The sequence below is a fragment of the Enhydra lutris genome, unplaced genomic scaffold (genome assembly GCF_002288905.1).
Source record: "Enhydra lutris kenyoni isolate GAN:26980312 unplaced genomic scaffold, ASM228890v2 scaffoldscaffold56, whole genome shotgun sequence".
Lineage (NCBI taxonomy): Eukaryota > Metazoa > Chordata > Mammalia > Carnivora > Mustelidae > Enhydra > Enhydra lutris.
In genome coordinates, this window is record NW_019154140.1 from 4,326,550 (window position 1) to 4,348,631 (window position 22,082).

General features: G+C 38.2%; 1 protein-coding gene across 1 annotated transcript in view; it reads left to right on the plus strand.

The window, feature by feature from the left end:
- LOC111157822 (anoctamin 6) overlaps positions 1–22,082 on the plus strand; it is a 184,689-nt gene that overhangs the window by 99,741 nt on the left and 62,866 nt on the right. Inside the window, exon 4 of the mRNA XM_022519488.1 lies at positions 8,579–8,707. Within this exon, the coding sequence (XP_022375196.1) occupies positions 8,579–8,707 (129 nt within the window). The remainder of the gene's footprint in view (positions 1–8,578; positions 8,708–22,082) is intronic.

Consider the following 22,082-nt stretch of genomic DNA (forward strand, 5'->3'; position numbering starts at 1 on the left):
CCTCTTAAAAGATATAAAAAATATTGTGTACTGTATTTGAGAAAATTTAGAGTATAAAAAGGTTAAAGTGACCTTTATTAATTGGTATAAGGTTTATCTAAAAATGTTTCGTCAGAGCACTTTGCTTCTTGAAAATTCCCAACAATTGGCCGGGAGAGGATTTTGTGAAGTGTTATTTTTTTATTTATAGTCAGTTTCAAACATTTTTGTGGCATGGTTTTAAATTAGTCCTATTTTTTTTTTTTTAAGTTTTATTTTGGAAACATCTATGCATCCTCGTTTTCATACCACAAAGAACAGCCGTTCCTGTAAACTGCTTGTGAGTTAAGGGAGAGAAGGTAATATTTATATAAAACATTAACCAACTGATAGGTGTTATCGTATTGCTTTGCTTTGCTGGGCACTAGGTGCTCTGATTTCTTTTTCTTCCTCCTGCTTTGAATGAGCTTGTAAACACCAATTCTCAGAGAAGTAGTCTGAGAAGATTATGGCCCATGGATACATGGGACATAACAGTATTTGAGGGAGTGAGTGTTGATGACAGGACTCTTGTGTTGCAAACTCTGAGCAGCTGAAAAGCTAAAAATAACCCAGGGCAGTTCTCAGATGAGAAACAGCAACATTCTGTAAAAGATGAAGAGCCTCTAGGAATGACGGATTGTAACTTTAAGGGAGCCTGGGAAGAGGAGTTGGACAGGAGCCTAGGAAAGAGCTTGACTTGTTGCCTTGGTTACACCCCCAGTGCTACCTTCTTCCATATCGTCTGCAGTTTGACAGTCTGAATAACCAGTTTGAAACCCTGTTTTCTGTTCATTCTAAGATTATAATCACCTTCTATGAGGTAGGATTTTCTTTCAAAAGCTTAAAATTTCAGGGACTTGTAATCCAGGTCACATGTGACTTAGGTGACTAGGAAAAGGAAATGGTTCACAGCAATGGATTTGGTGAATGAGAACGACCAGTGAATATTTTTGAGTCATAACAAGTTAGTTTTCCGAGAACTGAAACTAGATATGTGAAAGCCACTTGAAATATGGTTGCCTGAGAGGAATAGGAGGGTAGGTGGAGGGGAACTCTGTAGTTATAAAGTCACAGGAAAACCATTGTTTCTTAAGACTGATGATCTTAAAGTTGTGGACAGAATATTGTGAAAGCCCATTAAATCATCAAGGATCTGGTCCAAATATTCTTTTGGTTCTAATGGATTCCAGAATATAAGATTGGGAGTTATTTCTTAAAGGTCCAAAAAGTGTAATTAGAACAACCATCTTGCCTAGGTGGGAAACCTTTAGAACATTTTTCCTCAAGAGGTAGTACAAACTGAAAATTCTAATAGATTCAAAACATGTTTAAGAATGTTAAATCCATAATGTGTTATGAAAGCAAAAGCAGGACTCTTTGGGGATATTGAAACCTTAAGAGGTCAGCCTCCAGGAGGATAATCATTGCCTCTCAGAACTACCGTCTTATACCACTTGACTTGTTTTATCACATCTATCACTTTATCTTTCCACAGGTTTTATTGGGAATATTAACAGCTTAATCTCACCCACATTTCACCAGTGTTACCATTATCGGATGTGAACTACGCAAACCAGTGATGGCTGCTTCTGGAAAAGCATGAAAACAACCGCTTTAGGCATTTTCACACTTTTATCTTTTTCTTTGTGATTTTTCTTATTCCTCTTCTTTTCTGCAGATCACCATAAGGAATGCTACCCAGAGGTTTTAAAATGGTTGGAAAGTGTATGGAAAAACAGGAGAGAGAAAAAATATATATAGCTATGCCACTGAAAATCCCAATCCTAGCTCTTACCACAGGGTTAAGGAAAAGGTTCAAACAGAGCCCCTGCCTTGGGAGGAGCGTCCTATGAGCATCTCCCTGAAAATTTTCTGAAAGCCTGTTATCTACTCTAGTTACGTAACTCCTTTTAAGAAAGTTCTACTTTAAAAAGGTCATTAAAAGTTCTATTTTCATATTTCCTCAAGCTTGGTTCAGAAATTTGAAGAATATATAAAGTCATGTGAGAACTTCATTTGATGAAACTACTGTTTCCTTGGCATGGGCTGGAGGAGAATATTTAACAGTAATTATGCCTAAGGCATTATGCTGTTATACTCACCCAGCATCTGAGATGTGATGTTCTAATAATAGAACTCCAGAGTTTATTTTAACACAAGCAAAAGGAAACAAAGGCAAAATGCATAAACCAAACCAGCAACCCGTGGGCATGTGCCTGTTCCCTTGTGGGTATAACCAAAAACACAGAAACAGCAGCGTCATTTTCATGACACAACCTAATGAGCATTTATAAGTGAGCTGTATCTATCCCTGTTGAGAAAGAACTAAAACCCATAAGTTCAGCTATTTGGGAACTGGTTAGAGCCAATTACCAATGCCTGCAACAAAAATCACTTATGGACTAAATAAGTGTTAAGTTCTAAAAATTTTTTTTTCGGAAATTTTTGAGTCAAAATATATAACTGCTACTTGGTAGTTACAGAGGTAGCATATAAACTGTAATAGAAAGTATGTCAGCTTGGGGTGAGGATCTCTAAAACTGGTATAGCACATTCCAATTCAATGTCTGAAATTTCAGAAAACATGTCTACATCGTTGAACCCACGACTGATGGACCGTACCCTAAAATATTTCTCCCTTTTCCTTTTGGGACTTACTTGGTAATTTTATGGGCCCCTTCTATATTACCATTTACCCACTTGCCCCATTTGCCTGTATGGTCTTTAGGATCTCATCAGTGAAACTCAAGAGAATCTACTGAATAGGGATTAAATAATAATATAATTCAGTTAGGTCAAGAATAGTAATTGGCATTTCACAAAAGCAGTAATTCAGTTGGACAGTACCCATAAAAATGTTGGCACTCTCTAATTAAAAGGTGCCAATGAAAAAAAGATATTTTGACGATCATGGGGAAAGTGAAAATAACTGAAATCTGGTGAGGGTGGAAAAGGAATTTTCATACTCTGCTGGTGCAAGTATTCATTTATCATAAATATTACAATGACAGTTTAGTGACCTATATGTCAAAAGCTTCTGAAAAGGCTGTGCCACTTAAAATCTTCTAGAATTAAGCCCAAGGAAACAGTCATTGAACATGTACACAGATACACATATACAAAGATGCTCATTGCATCAGTGTTTATAAAAGCAGCAAATTGGAAACAATTTATGTGTTCATCAGCAGAGGAAATGTTTATATTGTAGTGATTAAATATGACACAGAGCTTTAGATCAAGCTAGAAAAATGTCTGTGAGAGTTGTTAATAAAACAGTATGTAGGGTATGGGACCGTTTTGGTTAGTGTGTGCACACGCATGAAAACCTGAAAGGATTACTCCAAAATACTACACTCAGCTCAGCTCTGGGAGGTGGGATTACAAATGACTTCTGTTTATTCCTTTTTACTCTTCTGTATCTTCAGAATTTTTTAAATTGAGTATATATTACTTTTATCATAGGGGAGAAAAGGTAATTTTTTTTCCTAAGAAAAAAGTAAACCGAGCTTGTGCTATATGCAAGGCTCAGCAGAGAACTCACGGTGAACAAGACGTGGCCACTGGCCTTCAGAAGTTAATAGCGTGGTTAACAGAGTGGGAAAGGAGACTGGTGTGTACAAATATTCTGGGTCGGTCTTGAGTACACCTGGATCAGTACAGCATCACCATCAAGGGATCTTTGTGGAACATTCTGACATGCTTGACTCTGAAACAAACCAGAATCCTTATTCTGGATACACCTTCCTCCTGGAATGGACCTTCTTTCTGCTGACTTCCTTCCCTTTAGTGTTCCTGAATGCCTGAGTCCAGTCAAAAACATGCTCGCTCATCCCCTCCAAGACACCAGTTAACTGACCTGACTTCTGGTTTGGCTCCCGTGTGTGTCCACGTATTTCTCCTTATCCCTGTAAACAGGTCAATTCCTCTTTTCCATGCTACTTTCCACAATACCAGTCTTTCTACCTTCGGCATCAAGCCTTCCATACCGGCAGGGCTTGGCATTTTTCTTTCTACTTTGCATTTTCTCACTATTTGTTTTTGCAGACGGAAGAGGAGATCTCATAGAAGGAAAGAATTTGAAGGTTCCACTATTATTTATGCTTTGAATCTCCTGGAATTCTCCTACAGTTAGGGAAAACACTTCAGAGTATATCTCGTAACTGTATGGCATGTAAATAAAATTCCACTGTGCTCCGTATTTTGGGAGGTCTAAATATTTACATAAAGGCTTTTGCTTCTGAACTTCGATTTCCCTAGAACTTGCTATGCGCATGGATTCAGGGTTGACTGAAAAATTAGAAGATCCAATATTTTCACTTTAGTTCTCTGTGATTAAAGTTGGCTTTTTTTCCTGTTGTGTCCTTCTTGGAGTTAGTTAGCTTTGTTTTACTGGTCTTAAAGATGGCAGAGAGTCACATTTTTTCCACATTCACATATCAGTTGCTCTTTAGTTGTGTGAGTGTTTTGATACTGTTTATTTTTCGTGATGTAATTCCTCAATCATTATTGTTAGGCATTAAATCTTTCTTGCATCCTGCTTCCTATAAAGGATGAGACCATTACCCAAATAAGCTTGGACTACTCTCCAATATCATAGTAAATGACAGCCCTCTCGGGAACAGACTCTTTGACAGTTCTGGACATAGAATCAGATATCACTTGCTGTCCAGGGAAGGTTTCACTCATGCTTACACATGAAAGTTTGAGCAAACATACCAGTTGGACTGCTTTTTATGTAGATCTTGGACAAATAACTTCAATTCAGCATTTTAAGCTCTAGGAATAGATGCCTCTATTGTGGTATGGGACTTCCAGTCTTGTTTTGGCAGGGTTATTTGAGGACCCAATTTGTGGACACTTGAGAAGGATGAGATTGGCCAAATATTTAGCAGCAAATTATTTCCCGGCCTTGCCAAGTGCTGATAACAGGGATTGCATGAGGCTGCTTTAGTAAGATGGGCCGCTCACCTAGAACAGAGCAGTGCCACTCACACGGCGGCTCCCCAGCTCCTGTCTTACCCAGCCCTTCTTTCTCCACCTAGAAGACAGACCTCACCATTGTATGACCCTTCATATACCAGCAGCATCCTCATCAAGAAGGCTAAGGCCTTATTTAAGCCAGAGATTGCTTATGAGAAATTTTCCTACCAAATAATTACTGGAAAATGCTCATCTTCGGACTTGTCTTTCTGTCCAGTATGATGTTCTTTCTCAGTCTCTTGTCCTATAGTAAGTATGAGGTCTTAACTGAATCCTGGGGTGGGACTCGTACCCATCCATACCCCTTAGCCAATAGCAAAATTTTTTCAAGTTCCTAAATTCACAACTCTAGCTTAAAAATACTGGGCACAGAATTTTGCTGCTTCCGTTTTTTATCCTGATTTGGTTAAGGCAGATCCTGCCCTCTGGGGCTCTTGTTGAAGGATCCGCCCCGCAAGTAAAAGAAGGCAAGAAGCCCATTGAGAGGAAGGAGGCCTGGATAACATCGTTTGCACGGATCACACCGGACCTCCCTTCTTATCTGCTCTCCTCTTCTCTGCAGCCAGGTTCTTACTGCTCAGACCAGCGTGTCTCCTCTGCATCCCAAGCGTGAAATGTCCAAGGCAACAGCCAAAGACAGAGGTGGTCAGGTCCCCTGTTCCTCGGTGGCTGGCAGCACGGGTTTTGATATAATGGCAAATGAATATGGGTTTTTTTTTTTTTAAACCCCTGCAGCCTTTAACTTAAAGTACATTAGGTCACGTGGCCACCAATGAGTAAATGAATGTTCGATTGGTGGAATCTAGTATCCTCGGGAACAGTGAGGGCATTGGTTATTTTTGTGTCCTTTGGGTAATACCTAATAGTGCAATTGCCAGATCCTAGGGTAGCTCTATTTTTAACTTCTTGGAGAACCTCCATACTGTTTTCCAGGGTGGCTGCACCAGCTTGCATTCCCGCCAACAGTATAAGAGGATGCCCCTTTCTCCACATCTTTGCCAGCATCTGTTGTTTCTTGTGTTGTTCATTTTAGCTGTTCTGACAGGTGTGAGGTGGTATCTCATTGTGGTTTTGATTTGTATTTCCCTGATGATGAATGGCAACAAGCATCTTCTCATTTGTCTGTTGGCCATCCAGATGTCCTCTTCAGAATAATGTGTGCTTTCAGGGTTTTTGTGTTTTGTCTTGGTGCCATTTGACTTGGTCAGAAAGCATAAAGATAAGGTTTTGAGTAGGGACCAAGAAAGGCAGAGAGGTCAGGACTAGACTAATTCATCACTGAACAATTAGTCATTCTTTAAAGAAGTTTATCAGTATTTATCCTGAGAGATTACTAAAACTTTACTTCATTAAAGCAAAACTTTAGGAGAGGAATTAGTTTTTAATTCTCTGTTATTTCAGTGTCCTATTGGGTGATTTAGGGCTGTAGTAGAATTATTACTGAAAAATCCAGCCTTTAAAAAGACCCAGTTTTGTTCATAAATCAGTCTTTTTAAATTTAGGCCAGATTTCTTGTTTGTAACTTATTCTTTCCAGCCCTGCGTTGTTTCCTCCTTCTTCCCAATTGCCTAGTAGGAAATCTTCTGCTAAGAGATGGGAAACCTGGATTTCATAGCAGCAGAAAACTGGCCTCCTTTCCCTAGCATTGCGTTCCAGGAATACCATATCAGAGTTTGACCTAGTCATTTCATACAGACGGCTGATGCCAAGTCACTGAGGCTTTCCTCCAAACAAAGGGCCATGGTCTTCTGTCACCCATGAAAGACATGCATACAGACCAGAATACGTGGGAGCTGCCCTCCGGTCCGTGTGGCCAAGCTAGGGCCATGCTCAGGGAGTGCCGGGAGCCATGTGCAGATGTGGTGCTCCTTCCGGGTCTCATGCTTCGGACCTTCACGTCAGTGAGTCCGGCTGGATGCCACCAAAGGCAACAGAACGTGGGCTACAGAGAACAAGTGGCTTTTGTATGCTTTTCAGATGTCTGTAATGGTGACCAGGTTCTTGTGACTCTCTTCCACCCAACTCTGCCTCCCCTTTGCCGTTCTGAAGAAATTATTCTTTTCTTTTCTTTTTTTTTTTTCCCCTCTACACAAAGTTTTCCCCTAGCAGCCACCCTGGCTGTCACCAATAGTGACATCTTTATTGGAAGGAGCCCAAAGGACTTTGTGGCTGAAATGAAAAAGACAGGGCTTTAGCACTTTTGTATAGCTTGAAACACTTTTACAGTCGATGGGTGTTAAAGAGCTGAAATTGTAAATAAAAGAATCGATAGTGGCCCCAGCCTAAGGCAAGGATGTGTCTGTTGTCCTGGCTCCACCGTGCTCAGGCTGGGGAAGTCACACTGCTGGTGGTTAGAATCCCTGGTGAAGTGTGACCGGTGTGAAGGTGTGTGGAATCAGGTTACACCAGCAGCGTGTGCTCCACAGGTGAGGCAACCCACCGAGTGGCAGGCGGTGTGACTACTGGCAAGTAAACCATCACCCGCTCCCTGGTGGAAAAGAAAGGAATGACAAGTATCTTATATACATTCAGCAAAAGGTCTCTCTTCAAAAGTGTGAAGGAAAGGAAGAAGGGACGGTGAATTTTGTATGAACTGATGCTAAAGTACAGAGAAGAATTAATCGCATTTAGGGATTAAGTGGTTCTACCAAATGACTACAAAATGCCATCCCCCCATGAGTTTTTAATGAAAAAAGTTACAAATTTAGAAATGTTACATATCAGTTAAAAAGTAGTCTGATTCTTCAACAGCAACAGAATTCACATCAGCATCCCCACAAACTGTGTGAGAAACACAAACCCAGGTTTTTGCTTAGAGCAAATTAAAACAATTCTTTTCAAATCCACATGGTAATAAAGATTGTTTAAACGCTGTTAGGTCTGTGTTGCACCATTATTTCTTTATTTTTAAGCCATAAGGCTTTTAAGCTCTAAACTAAAGACTCACTTATTTATGATTGTCGCTGGGGTCATTTGTTTGTTTTATTTGCTAGGCGAGGAAGGGTATCTTTTGTGGATTCAGGAACAAATACCAACAACCACTGTAGCTTTTTTTTGTGTGTTTCTCAGAGTGTCATCTGGTGCATGTTTAATGTTATAAAGTGGTACTTTCTGTGAAGTGGTGAGGTCCCGTGAGAAAGGTTAGAAAATATGGCTTAAGAAGGATGAGATTTTTCATGAACGGTGCTTTGTCTTTGATTTTTCTTCCTAAAAGAAGAAGAAACTAAACTTCTCTCCTTCAGATAGGTACCTCTGGTTACTGTGTTTATTTACAAAGTGGTAACTCCTTTGCTGCTTGAGGAGAGAACAATTCTGAGGTGATTGTGTTTACACAGGAAATACTGATAAATTCCCATGTGTTTGTAGAATGATCCTAAACTGCTTAATTTAAGGACTTCTTTTACTTAGAACACGCTATGCTTGCAAAGATCATGGTGACCTTGACCTCTTGGTTAAGCAACTAGCAATGGATTTCTTTTTCTCTATAAACACACTGATGTACCGATTAAAACTAGAAAATAAACACTTATAAATGGACACTTAAAAATTATGTTAAAATTTGTTTTCCCCCACACAGGAAGAATTTAATGGGAAACCCAACTCCCTTTTTTTTAATGACGGTCAGCGAAGAATCGACTTTGTTCTAGTATATGAAGATGAAAGCAAAAAAGAAACCAATAAAAAGGGTTCAAATGAAAAACAAAGGGTAAGTTTTCTGTGTGTGCTATTCTCCTTTTTATTTCTTATTATATCGTGAAGTGAAAAAAAGGGCTATTTTTATGTAAGCAATAAAGTAAAACTGATGTTTGAGGTATCATGTACCAAACATACCTTTATATTTTCTCTTCTCATCATTCCCTCAAGGCATGTTAACAATTTTTGTTGTTGTTGTTGTTTTGTTCATTTGAAGCCAAAACTTCCTCAGGCTCTTAACCTCAGTGGGTTTCATAGCAGAGGGCAGACTTTCTCCTAAGGAATTATACTTTCTATCTGTAAAAGAGATTTACATTAAAAGCATACTTGGCTATTTGCTATGAGGTGGGAAAGGAAGCTAATGATTAATAATAATTGCCAGCAGAGTAACAACTAGTATTCAGCGTGCTCTCATGGATAGGATGAGCCTCGTACATGCATTGTCTCACATCCTTTTCATAAGAACCTGTGAGGTACATTCTGTTACGGTACCATTGTAGTTGACAGAAGTGACCTTGGGGTTAAATGATTGCCCAAGATCACCAACTCTAGGATGAGAAATAGTGAAGCCATGGTTCGTGACTTTGTCTTGAATGGAGAACCCGTGCTTGTCACCTCTCCCATTTTCTGTCACTTCCCTTCCTTTTTATCCATTACCGGTCAAGCTGCTTCTTCATCCCTTTCCTTTTCTTCAGGCTCTTCTAAGTCACAAGACTATTTTTAGCTTCAGACAGTAAACCATTTAGTAGGCTAGGGTTATTTTTTTTTTTTTAAGATTTTATTTATTTATTTGACAGAGATCACAAGTAGGCAGAGAGGCAGGCAGAGAGAGGGGGGAGGCAGGCTCCCTGTTGAGCAGAGAGCCCGATGCGGGGCTCGATCCCAGGACCCTGGGATCATGACCTGAGCTGAAGGCAGAGGCTTAACCCACTGGTTAAGCCTTAACCCAGGTGCCCCTAGTAGGCTAGGATTATAACATGTGCCTGGATCTTCTTTACCTGAACTGAAACTGTATTAAACTGAAACAGGACAGAAAGGAGAGAGCATACATATGTCACTGTTTCCCACTTTGAAAATAACTCCCTCATATTTTGTTTTGTTTGTTTGTTCTCACCTCTGTGCTATTATATACACACAATTTTAATTGTCCCTCTCTGGACTTTTTCTCTGAAATTCATCATTCTTAAATCTATTGACTTCTGCCCATTCTTTCAAAAGAGCTGATGAAATCTGCTTAAAATGAAGCAATCATGCCTGCTTTGTTTTGTTTGTTTATTTTGGAAGGGGTAACTTTAGAGGTTTGTCTTTGCATGATACCACAGAATAAACCCAGGCATTGGAACTTGACATTCAAATTCTAATTCTGGTACTCTCTGTGGAGTAATTCCAATTGATACAACAGACCAGCCCTGAATTACAGTGGCTTGATACAGTAAAAGTTTACTTATTGCTCATGTCCAGGCAGATGTGGAGTCCCTGTTTTAAGCAAGATGGGTTTAGGGGTATTGTGGGGGGAGGGGCGTGCTCTGTCCTTTGCAGTCATCCAGGGACTTAGGCTGACACAGAAACTTTTCCATATTCAGCAGGTAGTTTCTAAGATCATCCTGGTCATTAACATAACAAAGAGTTTAAGGGAGACATGGAAAAAGGACTTGTGCTTCTTTACTACTTTGGCCTGGAAGTGACAACATTGATTGTGCCACATTTCTCTTGGTCAGAACTCAGGAAAGTGGAAAATGTCATTTCTGACTTGACAGCCGTTTCTGCACAGGAACGCTACACTATGAAAGGGCAACAAGGATCTCTGGTGGACAGCTGGCTTGTCTTGACCACAGCTGTAACTGGCTATATGCCTTGAGTGAATTTTCTGATCAGTATCATGTTTTATTATTATTTTTGAGATGCATGTTATTTTTACATTTTGGCTTTTTTAAAACGGGGTGTGTCTTACATATGATATATCATAATTTCATTGGCTGAATTTTTCCTACTGATATGTAAAATATTGGTTCATCACACACTGATGGCATCTTAGATTCAGGAAGTGGGAATTCCAATACCCAATCCATAGGATTATGGTTAGGATTAAGCACAATATTATATAGAAATGTTATATAGATTGTTAGAACATATTAGATAATAGATTTTAATTCTTATATCTTTTATTTCCAGTTTTCTTAACACAAAGTATTAGTATGAAAAGGCATGACTCCTCTTTTGTTATATAATTTATATATATGTACGTGTATATGTGTGTGCGTGTGTGTGTGTGTGTATATATATATATATATATATGTATGTATATATAAATTTATTAGAGTACTATACCTTAGAATGTGTTATCATTTTCCTGTGGACACTAAGATACGTTACGTGCAGTCATAGTCACCATCAGATATTCATTAAGCATGCATATGCCAGTGAAACTGCATTGAGCAATATAAAAAGTAAGTTAAATCTAATCCATTAAAGTGTAAAGGAAACAGTTCTGGTTTTAGACAAGAGCTTTACTGCCATGGTGACGGAGCCCTAGAGCTGCTTTCATTATTAATTAGTGCTGCATTTGTTTTACACAGAAACGTAGGTCCCAGGGTAACTCTTATAAATCAGGAGGAAAAAAATCATCATTAATTTGGCAATCTCTGAACTCAATGGAGAGATGTACCACAATGTGGGTTTTTATAAGCCGTGCTTTGAAGTGCTTTGAGTCTGTATTTGTACAATTTACTTAGATTTCACCAAACTTTAAAGCTCAGCTTTGGAATCATTTTTATTAATCAGAAGAATATTTGTGAGTTCCATCATACAGACCTTATTCAGGATTTAGGACTCCACCAGAGAAAGGCAATATCAAAATTCTGTTTTCGTTGAGAGAAAAAAAAATTATGTCTAAATCATGTTGATTTCCTAAAGTAACACCAAGGTAGACTTTAACCAGTGGCTGATCTAAAGAGCATCATTACGTACTTTCTAGAGATAGAGAAAGACAGAAGTCATAGGGCCACAAAACATAGAGGAGTAAAAGGCTGCATCTTTCCATGAGCAAAAGAGAAAATATTTTCCGTAGCCAGATCTCCAAATAGCATGTCACTTTGTCCTCCTATATTAGTGAAACTACTTCAGGAACTTCACACCTTCCTTTAAAAAGTATAAATCGTTTACATTTAGATTAGGTATGGGGAATGGCTGTAAGTTGTTTCAATAATATGTGCCCATTTAGCCCACTGTGCTTGGCACTGAATCACTTTGAAATTTTTTTTTTTTTTTTTTTTTTTTTTTTTTTACAGCAAGAAACAAGAAAACCAAACTCAAAATGGCTTAAGTGCTAAAGGAAATAAATTTTCTCACTTAAGAAGTAGCCTAGAGATAAAATCATTTCTGGGTTAGGTAATTCATTAAAGAGGTCATCAGGAGTTGAATTCGTCACATCCTTCTGCCCTGCATCCTCATATGTTGCTGTTCTTAAACTGACTTTACCTTGTTAAAAGATCACTGTTGTACTTCAAGGCACCTGGAGGTGGGAAAGGGAATGCCTTTTTTTTTTTTTTTTGAAGATTTTATTTATTTATTTGACAGATAGATTACAAGTAGGCAGAGAGGCAGGCAGAGAGAGGAAGGGAAGCAAGCTCCCTGCTGAGCAGAGAGCCCGATGCGATGCGGGGCTGGATCCCAGTACCCTGGGATCATGACCTGAGCTGAAGGCAGAGGCTTTAACCCACTGAGCCACCCAGGTGCCCTGGGAATGCCTTTTTTAAGGGGGAAGAAATCTCCCCCTAGAAGGACCTGAAGCAGATTTCCCTTCACAGTTCATTGTCTGTCACAGGTCTGTTCCAAAAATGACTGTTGGCAAGATGAATGGAATTAATTAGCATCATTAGCATAGACAAATGAAGATGAGTTTTTCGTCTCTTAAATTGCCTAATCATCCAATACCTGAAAAAGCATCAGGCTTTTCTTAGGAGTGAAGAAGGGGGAAATGACTGTTCGCTAGGTAGCCAGTGGTGTCTGGAGTAGCACATGGTTAATTATATCTAAATATGTTTGATGTACACTGGGAATAACAAAGATGTTCTAAATGAAACGTCCATATTTTTTTCCAACTGTTTCTCCTCAGTTTTGTTAGTAATGTTCCTTCCACTTCTTTGTTAGACCTGCAAACAAGTGGCAGAATCGGTCTGTTTTGAAATTTGTTTGTATGACACTTGATGTCCCTTCAAATAGATGGGTTTATGACCAAGTAAAGGTATGACTTAGGTGTCAGTAAAGAGGATGGAAGGGTCACGGCAGCACGAAGACAGTATAAGCAATCCTGAGTAAGTTGTTTAGTTTAGCTTTCTGTCTGCACAATCCATTCCTAAAAATTAATGGAAAATTTATGTCCTTGAAGCTTATGTAAATTTTGTGTATGGAAATGTAAATTTGTATTTCATACCTGACTTTAAGAATTCTTTAGTAGGTGGCAGAAGGATCTGGCCCGTGGAGATCATAGCGTAAGAGGTTTTTAAGAAATGAGCAATCAGGGGCTCCTGGGTGGCTCAGTGGTTAAAGCCTCTGCCTTCGGCTCAGGTCATGATCTCAGGGTCCTGGGATCAAGTCCCGCATCGGGCTCTCTGCTCAGCAGGGAGCCTGCTTCCCCCCGCCTCTCTATGCCTCCCTCTCTGCCTACTTGTGATCTCTGTCTGTCAAATGAATAAATAAAATCTTAAAAAAAAAAAAAAAGAAATGAGCAATCAAATTAAATTATATCCAAACCTTCAAATAATGTGAGACAACTAACTAATTGGTTATAGATCCTGTGAGCTTTAAAAACTGTTGCCCATTGTTTTAGATGAGTTATCACAAGGCTGGAAATGTTTGCCTAGAAGCTGGTTGAGATTCCTTTGGACATGTTTCAAAGCTCATCAAAAAGTTCTAGTACAGTGAATACATTACATCACTCCATTTACTGAGGTCTTACATTTTTTAGTAAACTTTTATAACAGTGTCCATGAAGATCTTTTACTTTTTTGTTTGTTCGTTTCAGTGTAGAGTTTAGTAAGACTCAAGACTTTACAGTACTCAGTGCTCATCACAAATGCACTTTTTTTTTTTTTTTTTAGATTTTATTTATTTATTTGACAGACAGAGATCACAGGTAGGCAGAGAGGCAGGCAGAGAGAGGAAGGGAAGCAGGCTCGATCCCAGGACCCTGGGATCGTGACCTGAGCCGAAGGCAGAGGCTTTAACCCGCTGAGCCACCCAGGCGGCCCACAAATGCACTTCTTAATTCCCATCCACTCATTCATCCCTCCACCCACCTCCCCTTTGGTGACCATCACTTTGTTCTCTATGGTTGAGAGTCTGTTTCTCAGTTTGACACTCTCTTTTTTCCCCTATGAACATTATTTTATTTCTTAAACTCCGCATATGAATGAAATCATATGGTATTGGTCTTTTTCTGATCTTGTACATTTTTATTAACTACTCTTATTTTAAAATTTTGTTGAAATTTCCAGCAGCATTTTAAATTGTGGTTTGTGATTTATTGCGTATTAAAAATTTTCATTGATTTTCATCAGTTCTACCCAGATACCTTGATAAACTCTTTATAGTTCTAATAGTTTCCAGTGTGTCTTTTATGATTTCTCAGGAAAAGACCAATTATCTATGAATGATGAAAGCTTTGGTCTACCTTTGCCATTTTTATACTTTCCTTTTCTTACTGGAGTGCAATGGCTAAGACCTCTTGAATAAAACCAGTAACACACAGTAGTCAGCATTATAGTGTTCCTGATTTTATTGGGAATGTTTGTACAATTTCACTAAAATATCACACCTGCTATAAGATTTTGGTAGTTTTCTTTAAAAAAAGCTTAAGGAGTCCCCTTCTAGTCCTGGATTGCTGAGCATTTTTATAAGTGGGTTTTAGGGCAAGTAAGTTTTCCAAACTTACTTATTTATACAAACAACCTGGAGCACTTGCTTAAAGTAGGTTTCTTGGCCCCATGCCTGGAGATTCTGACTCAGATTCTGACTAAGTAGGTACCAGATGCTGCCCGAGCAATCTACTTTCCACAAGTAAAGAAGATGCCTTTTATCAAAGTTAAGACATATTGTTGTTGAGACCACCTTCTCTATGCAATCAGCAGCTACTCCTTTGTGATATTTATCCCTTTCAAGCTTATTACTTATGAAAATTTAGTATAGTTGATTTTTCCTAAACTTGTGCCTTTTTTGAAGTGAGATACAGGTGACTGGAACCCCCCAGGACAAATGACAGCTTTTTCATTCCAACCTAAGACCAGATCTCAGAAGGAGCAATCAGAGAAAGAAAAGGATTTTCTGTTCTCCACATCCTGGTGACCTTTCTGTCTGTTTTAAGAATTGGGCCCCAGGATACTTTCCACTTGAGGAATAAGAACCAAGATTTGGATTCATTGCTCTCATGCTGAGTACTCAAAAATAAAACCAAACATGTTTATACCAGCAACACATTTTGTACCTGTAATTTGAAACTGTCGATTCTAATTTACTTTATTCCTTTTAACCTACAATCTTAGTATAAGCAAATAGGGTGTAAAGAAAAGAGATAAAAATATAAAGAAGAGGTCTCTGCCTTAGTCCAGAATGCTAGTGAACTGAGGTCAGACTGGATTTTGCTCCCTAAAACAGAAGAGAGGACACTTACCAAAAGTTATCTGGGAAGGTAAAACCAGCCAACACTGGTTGCCATCATTTCTTCTTAACCCATCCTAATATAAGCCTGAAGTTTCCAATTCATGGACTATCTGTGGCGAACATGTCATTTCCAGTAAGTATTTTACGCTGTTCTAATGCTTCAAAATCCCTTTCTGCCATCCTTTTATCTTCAACATGGGGAAGATATGCCAGTGTTAAGTCTGCTCAATCATGTCTTCTCCTTTAATGAGGCTCCATGGAACACATTGCTTTCTGGGATATCCTCAGAACATTATATTTCTTTTGGACAGGTTTTTTTTTTTTTTTTTAGTTAAAGCGTTAGAATATATTATTAATAACATCTCCCATTTTCTTTGGCTACTAGGAAACTCAGAAGCAAATTTACAGCTGAACTCTAACTTCTGAACAGGACCTATGGTTAATAAAAAATCATTTTATTTGTTACTCTGATACATCGCTTCATTTTATTTTCCTGGACTTTACATTTGTCACTCTGTGTTTCTCATTTAACTACTTTATTCTTGATGTTATTTCTGTAAGTGACCTCAAATACTTTTTTAATGAATCATAAATAAATAAATAAATAAAGTTAATGTAGTATTTGCACATGTAGGGAGCTAAGGACTAGGAAAATTATACATTGCAAGCTAAAGTCAATAATAAATGGTTTCTGAGTTATCCATACTGTTAATTATCATCTATTACCCACAAATAACCATACATTTAATACACATAAGACTTAATGAGAAGTCAAGCCATGTGATCCCTCAACAGATTTTTTTAAAAGTATTTAATAAAATTTAAAACTTAAATTTAAAAAATTTAATTTAAAATTTAAAAAAATTTAATAAAAATTTAAAACTTACTTGCACTAAAATGTTTATACTAGTTGTCTTAAATTAGTTTTTATTTTTAAAAGATTTTATTTATTTGAGAGAGTGAGAGCGAGAGAGAGAGAGAGAGAGAGAGCATGAATTCGGGGAGAGGGTCAGAGGGAGAAGCAGACTCCCCGCTGAGCAGGGAGCCCGATGCGGGACTCGATCCTGGGACTCCAGGATCATGACCTGAGCTGAAGGCAGTTGCTTAACCAACTGAGCCACCTAGGTGCCCTCAGCAGTGACTTTTTATAAGTTGCTTTTTCTCCCCTTCTCAGAAAATTTCTCTTCTCTAAGTTACCCACAGAGAGCATTTATGTCTTTTATAATTATACCTAAAATTTTAATTTAAAAAAGAAAGTCAGAAGTTAATATTCACTTCCATTCCATGCTTATTATTTAAAATGTGCATCCTTTTTCTGTCCCCTAGAGAACACATATTATCTACTTGAATAAATTCCTCATCAGATTGGTCCACTAACATTAAATGTTTTATCACCAGCATGTGAATTTAAATTAAGTACCAATTAAATTATTTATTCTGCTTACCAAACCTTTTTGAGCACATGATGTATAACTAATAAATAGTTCTTATAGTAGTTAGTAATTTTTTTTGTACAAATTAAGGACCTTTAACTTATTCGTCATTCATCTTTGTAGGCCTAACAAAGATTGGCAAGTTGAAAAATACTCTGACAGTACCATCAGTACTTTGCCCAACAAAGCTGTAAGAATACATGAAATTAATCTATGCATATATTCATTAATCCCAACTGATTTGTGGTTTATTATCATTACACTGTGTTCAGTAACTTTACTTCAGAGGCTTTACAATCCTTGTTTTTCTTATCCTGTGAAAGCTGGTTGACTTAAAGAAAATGGTAGATTGGTGTTTACAATCAATACTATTGCTGTTTAATTCACAAGCCATTCCTCCCCACAATGACTTTATTAAGCCAAATGAGATGTGTAATCTAAGGTGCTTAGGGGCAGAAGGCTTCCTTAATTATGCCAGTCTGTCCTTTGTAATTTTGATTGTTTTTGTTCTTTATTTCTCTGACAGCTGTATTAACCTCTCAAAAGAGGTATGAATAAAATTCCAGTTTCTGAGGTGAGATAGGTACTCTTATCCTTTTTTACTTTGAACCTCCAGCACCGTTCTCCACCCACAGTAGTGGAATCACATCCATCCTTTTCAAGATGTACACAGGTCCTCAATGATTACAGTCATTTTGGATTTACTTTAGGTTAAAAAAAAAAAAAAGATCCAGGTTGCAATGCCAATGAACTTGTTCCCCTAGGGACAGAAGAATTTACAGTACAATCTAAAGTATGACTGGGCATTTTTCAGAGCCAAAGAGCCTAGTTTGGTTATTTTGTGCTGCTAAATACAGACCATAGACTATAGAACATAGTTTAGGTTCATATATGTAAAGTTTTTCTGATAAGGCACATAGATGATCTTTAGTGAAAAAAATGTGTGATCTCATATTTTTTTCAACAAATACTTATTGAACAATGGCTATGTCAGTCAATATGCAATATTAATTTTCTTTCATTTTTAACATGGAAGATAGCTCTACCCTAATTTTTTAAATGTCAAGAACACTGTTACTTATCTAAGTATAAATTCTACAAGGAAATGAAGATAATGATTTCATATTAAACAGATTGAAGCAATCTTTTCTTAAGTAATCAGTCTTTCCCTGATATGTGCTTGTTTGACAAATACTGCACATATGCTAATTTACTTTAGCTACCTGACAAACCAAGAAAACTGGTTTGATCAATTTTTAAAATACTCCACTAGTTCTTTGTGAATTGCCTTGCCAAAGGAAAATAACAAGAACTGTCTTATTAAAGTAACTCCAAGGTGATAGATTAAGATGTTTAAGCAAATAAAAATGTCCTATCCTTGATTCAACTGTTTAAGTATTTATAGTGAGTGGTAAAATAGAGGGCATTATAAACCAACTCCAAGGTCTACCAATTATCTTGAGAGAAATCAGGTAAATATCTCAGGAGTTCTTTATAAAGAACTAGATAAGAACTAAAATAGGATAAATTAGTACAACCTTTCTGGAGGGCAGTATGGCAGTACATATTAAAGAACTTAGAATTGCATACGCCCTTTGATTTAACAATTCTGCTTCTGGGACTTTATCCGGAGGAAATAATAATGGATGCACAAAGACTGTTCTACAAGGATTTTTATAATATTGAAAATTAGGAGCAACCTAAATATCCAAAAATTTGAGATTTGTTAAATAAATTATAGTACATCTCTCTGAGAGACTATTACCAAGCCATTAAAATGAGATGGAAGAAAAGTATTTCTAAGGTTTTCTGCATCTTTGATACTCCCGTCTGCTATACACTCTTGTCAGTGACCTCCCTTATTATACACAGAAATGAGGGAAAAGTAAGAAGATATAAAGATGTGTTCACAACCTTCAGAGAGTGAAGAGGACACACACGCACACGCACGCACACACACATACACACTGTCTCACACAGATATACCCATTTATCAGATATCAAAGAAGGTAGTCTGAGGACCAGGATGACCAAGTAGTATAGAAGAATCAAGAGGGAGAGCAGAGTAACTCAGCATTAAGATCCCGTTCTTGGAGTTACAGTAAAACAGTGTCATCGGTGTCCCACTGAAGGATTAGGGGGTCACTGGGTGCAAGTGGATTGGGGTTGCCTGTTCTTATTCAGATATTTTGCATTAAAAAAGAAGAGGTGAGCCCCTAAGGCTTGTAGGGGAGCGAGGGTTTAGTTTTTTGTTTTTTGTTTTTCAAAAGGAATAAGGGAAGTTGAGCATGTTTGAATGGAGAAAAAGAGAATATGGTAATGGCTAGCATGTTTATGGCTTATTATGTATAAAACATGATACTGAGGCCTTTTATATCCCTGATCACATTTAATCCCTAAAAGACCCTCAAGATGAAGCTATTTCTTGTCCTATTTTGAAATGAAGCTACCAGCGCTTGTATGATTTACATTGTTTTGCCCAATGTCACAGAATCTGGATTTGAATTTTGACTTTGAATCTAACTATCATGCCATTATTTTCTAAAAGGAAAACAAAAACTGAAAGAACTAAATGCCAGTACTTAATTGTTAAAATAGCCGTTTATCCACTAGAGAAGTTCCTCTTTTGACTGATTCTCCAGGTCTTCTAATGAGAAAGACATTTGTCTACAAGAGTGAATATCCTTGGGCCTGAACCTTTACATTCTAACTGAAATCATTCCTGACTGACTTCAAAAGGATACAGAAGACACAGTCATGGATCCTGCTAATGGGTCAGTCTGGGTTGCCCCTTGTACAGACTCAGGATGAGTCATCTTCCCTGAAGGAGAGGAAGTCAGAGTGTCTGGTGTACTCAGAGCCCCTGCTCCCTCCACTGTACAGTGATGTCGGTTTCAGCCTAACTACTTCTCCGTAGTTCACGGTTACCGAACCAGTCACGATTCCTGCTGGCAAGTGACAGAAATGAGCTCTAACTTATGCAAACAAGGAGTTTATCAGAGGAATGTTAGGGAGCTCATAAGTTCCTCTGAAGGGTTGGACAGATAAGCCTAGAAACCAGGTAGCTGGGAGCAGTGCCCCAAATCCCACTACAGAGGCATTCTGGGAGAGAAAGCATGGTTGCTGGTCAGTGGCAGCGGCTCAGATCTGCTGTAACCTCTATTTCAGCCATCTTGGGAACTGGCATTTGCTTTCCAAACCACCCTCGAATGAGTTCTGTTGGGCCCAGCTTCTTTGTGTCACTGGCTTCTGAGAGAGGGTCTGGAGTGGTTGGTCTGATTGACAAGGCCTAGCTCATGTGCAAATAGCTGAACTTCACAGGAGACCAGGAAGGAGAATGTATTTTTCACCAGTGTAGTGGGCATGGGCTCTGGGGAGAGCTGCAGTGTTGAGGGGGCCATAAGGAACAGCAAATGCCTGTTACACTGTCATGAAACACACGAATAAATGTTTCAGTCCTTCTGTATCAGAAGAAGGTCTTAGGTCACTGGATGCTGAGTTTCTCTCTAGTTCCCCCATAGCAAACTACTTTAAATTCTTTGAATTTTCAGTACTTTGAAGGATGCTCTCAGGAGTGTTTGTAGAAGGAATTAATAAGCGTTTGTTGAGTATAGTCTTTGAACAAGCAAGCATTCGGCATAGCCTCTGTGCCAAGCACCATGTTGAACATTGTTTGCAGGATTAAAAATGCTTTTATTTTGTTTTTTTGTTATTTATTTATTTGGATGGGGGAGCAACAGAAGGAGAGGGAGGGGGAGAATCTTAAGTAGGCTCCACATCCAGTATATGGCACCCGATGTGGGGCTCCATCTTGCAGCCCTGAGTTCATGACCTGAGCCAGATGCTTAACCTACTGAGTCACCCAGGCACCCTTGAAAAGTGCTTTTAAGCAGTAGTAAAGAAAGAAGCTATTGGGCACGAGAACTGGACTACCATGCAAGAATCAAAATGCAGGTTAGGATCTGGAGTGAAGAAATACTGCCTAGTTTGAAGCAGGATGAGTCTAAAGGAGCTTCCCAAGTTGAAGTTGGGGATATGGCGGGTCTGGTTGCTTGTTCCTGTTTAAGGGAGTGTAGCTCTTGCTGATTTTTCTCTCACTATTGCATGCTCAAATTGTAAGAAGCAATTAAATGTATTACATTTGTAAAGCTCTTAGACCAGCCTCTGGTGTGTTGTTAAGTACTGTATCACATCATTTACTAAATAAATAAAAATTATACCAGTATTCTGTTTCTGATACTTCCACAAAAGATGTTAGGGATTCCACTTGGACTCATATTTAACCAAATACTACATGTATTTTTTCACTTCTTGGCCTCTGGCCTTTTTCATGCAGCACCATCTGCTTTCTGTTTATTAGCCGCTTTCCGTGTTCTCAGCACTTTGATGGCACTGCAGCTCAGCCTTTCCTCCTCCCCTTGGCAACTGGCAAATCATGAATGGCGCTCCCTGGGCAAAGTGGTCTTGACTGCTGTGTCCCCTGGATTACCTAGGCCATGATCCACTAATTCCTTTAGCTTGTTAACTGCTCAAGTTAAGACAAATGTTTTTTGTTTTGGGGGATTTTTTTGTCCAACTTTTTCACTTGTCTTCAGTGGGTGAATTAGTCCAATTAATCTTCTGTGATGACTAGAAATGGAAATTCTAGTTTATGTGCCTTATGTGGTTTAAATTCTACAATCCTCATGAGAACCTCAAAAGGAATATAGGCTTTCTCTATTCAATAGAGAAGGAAAATGAGACTTAGAGAGTTTGTTTTCTGCCAAGGGTCAAAGAGCTGATAAGTGATGGCACCAGAATTTGAACACAGGCAGTCTGGTTTTAGAGATTGTACGCTGAACCCCTGTCTTCACTCATTTTTCTGATTTCATGATGCAATATAGCTGTTTCATCACCAAAAGCCTTCTTTTAAAGGGTTAACTAACTAACTAACTAACTAAATAAATAAATAAATAAAAGGTTAACTAAGTCTCTACCTTGACATGCTTTCCTTACAGCTTAGGACACAGCCTGACAAAAGCCTAGCTAGATAGAATTTAATATCAATAAATATGGTACATTCTGCATCTTTTCAAATGGCCACGTGACACAGACAGATCTATTATCAATTAATTAATTCCCTGTTTTTGTAGGTTTATAGGTGTTTTATACCTTCATGGACATTTTAATCTTGCAGAGAAAAACATTCTTTCAGATTTTGCCAAAACTGTTTATTTTGTTTGTTGAATTTGTTCAAGGTATGTAGAGATGAAATATATATATCTAAAATTGGAACCATCTGTATGTCTGATATGTCTA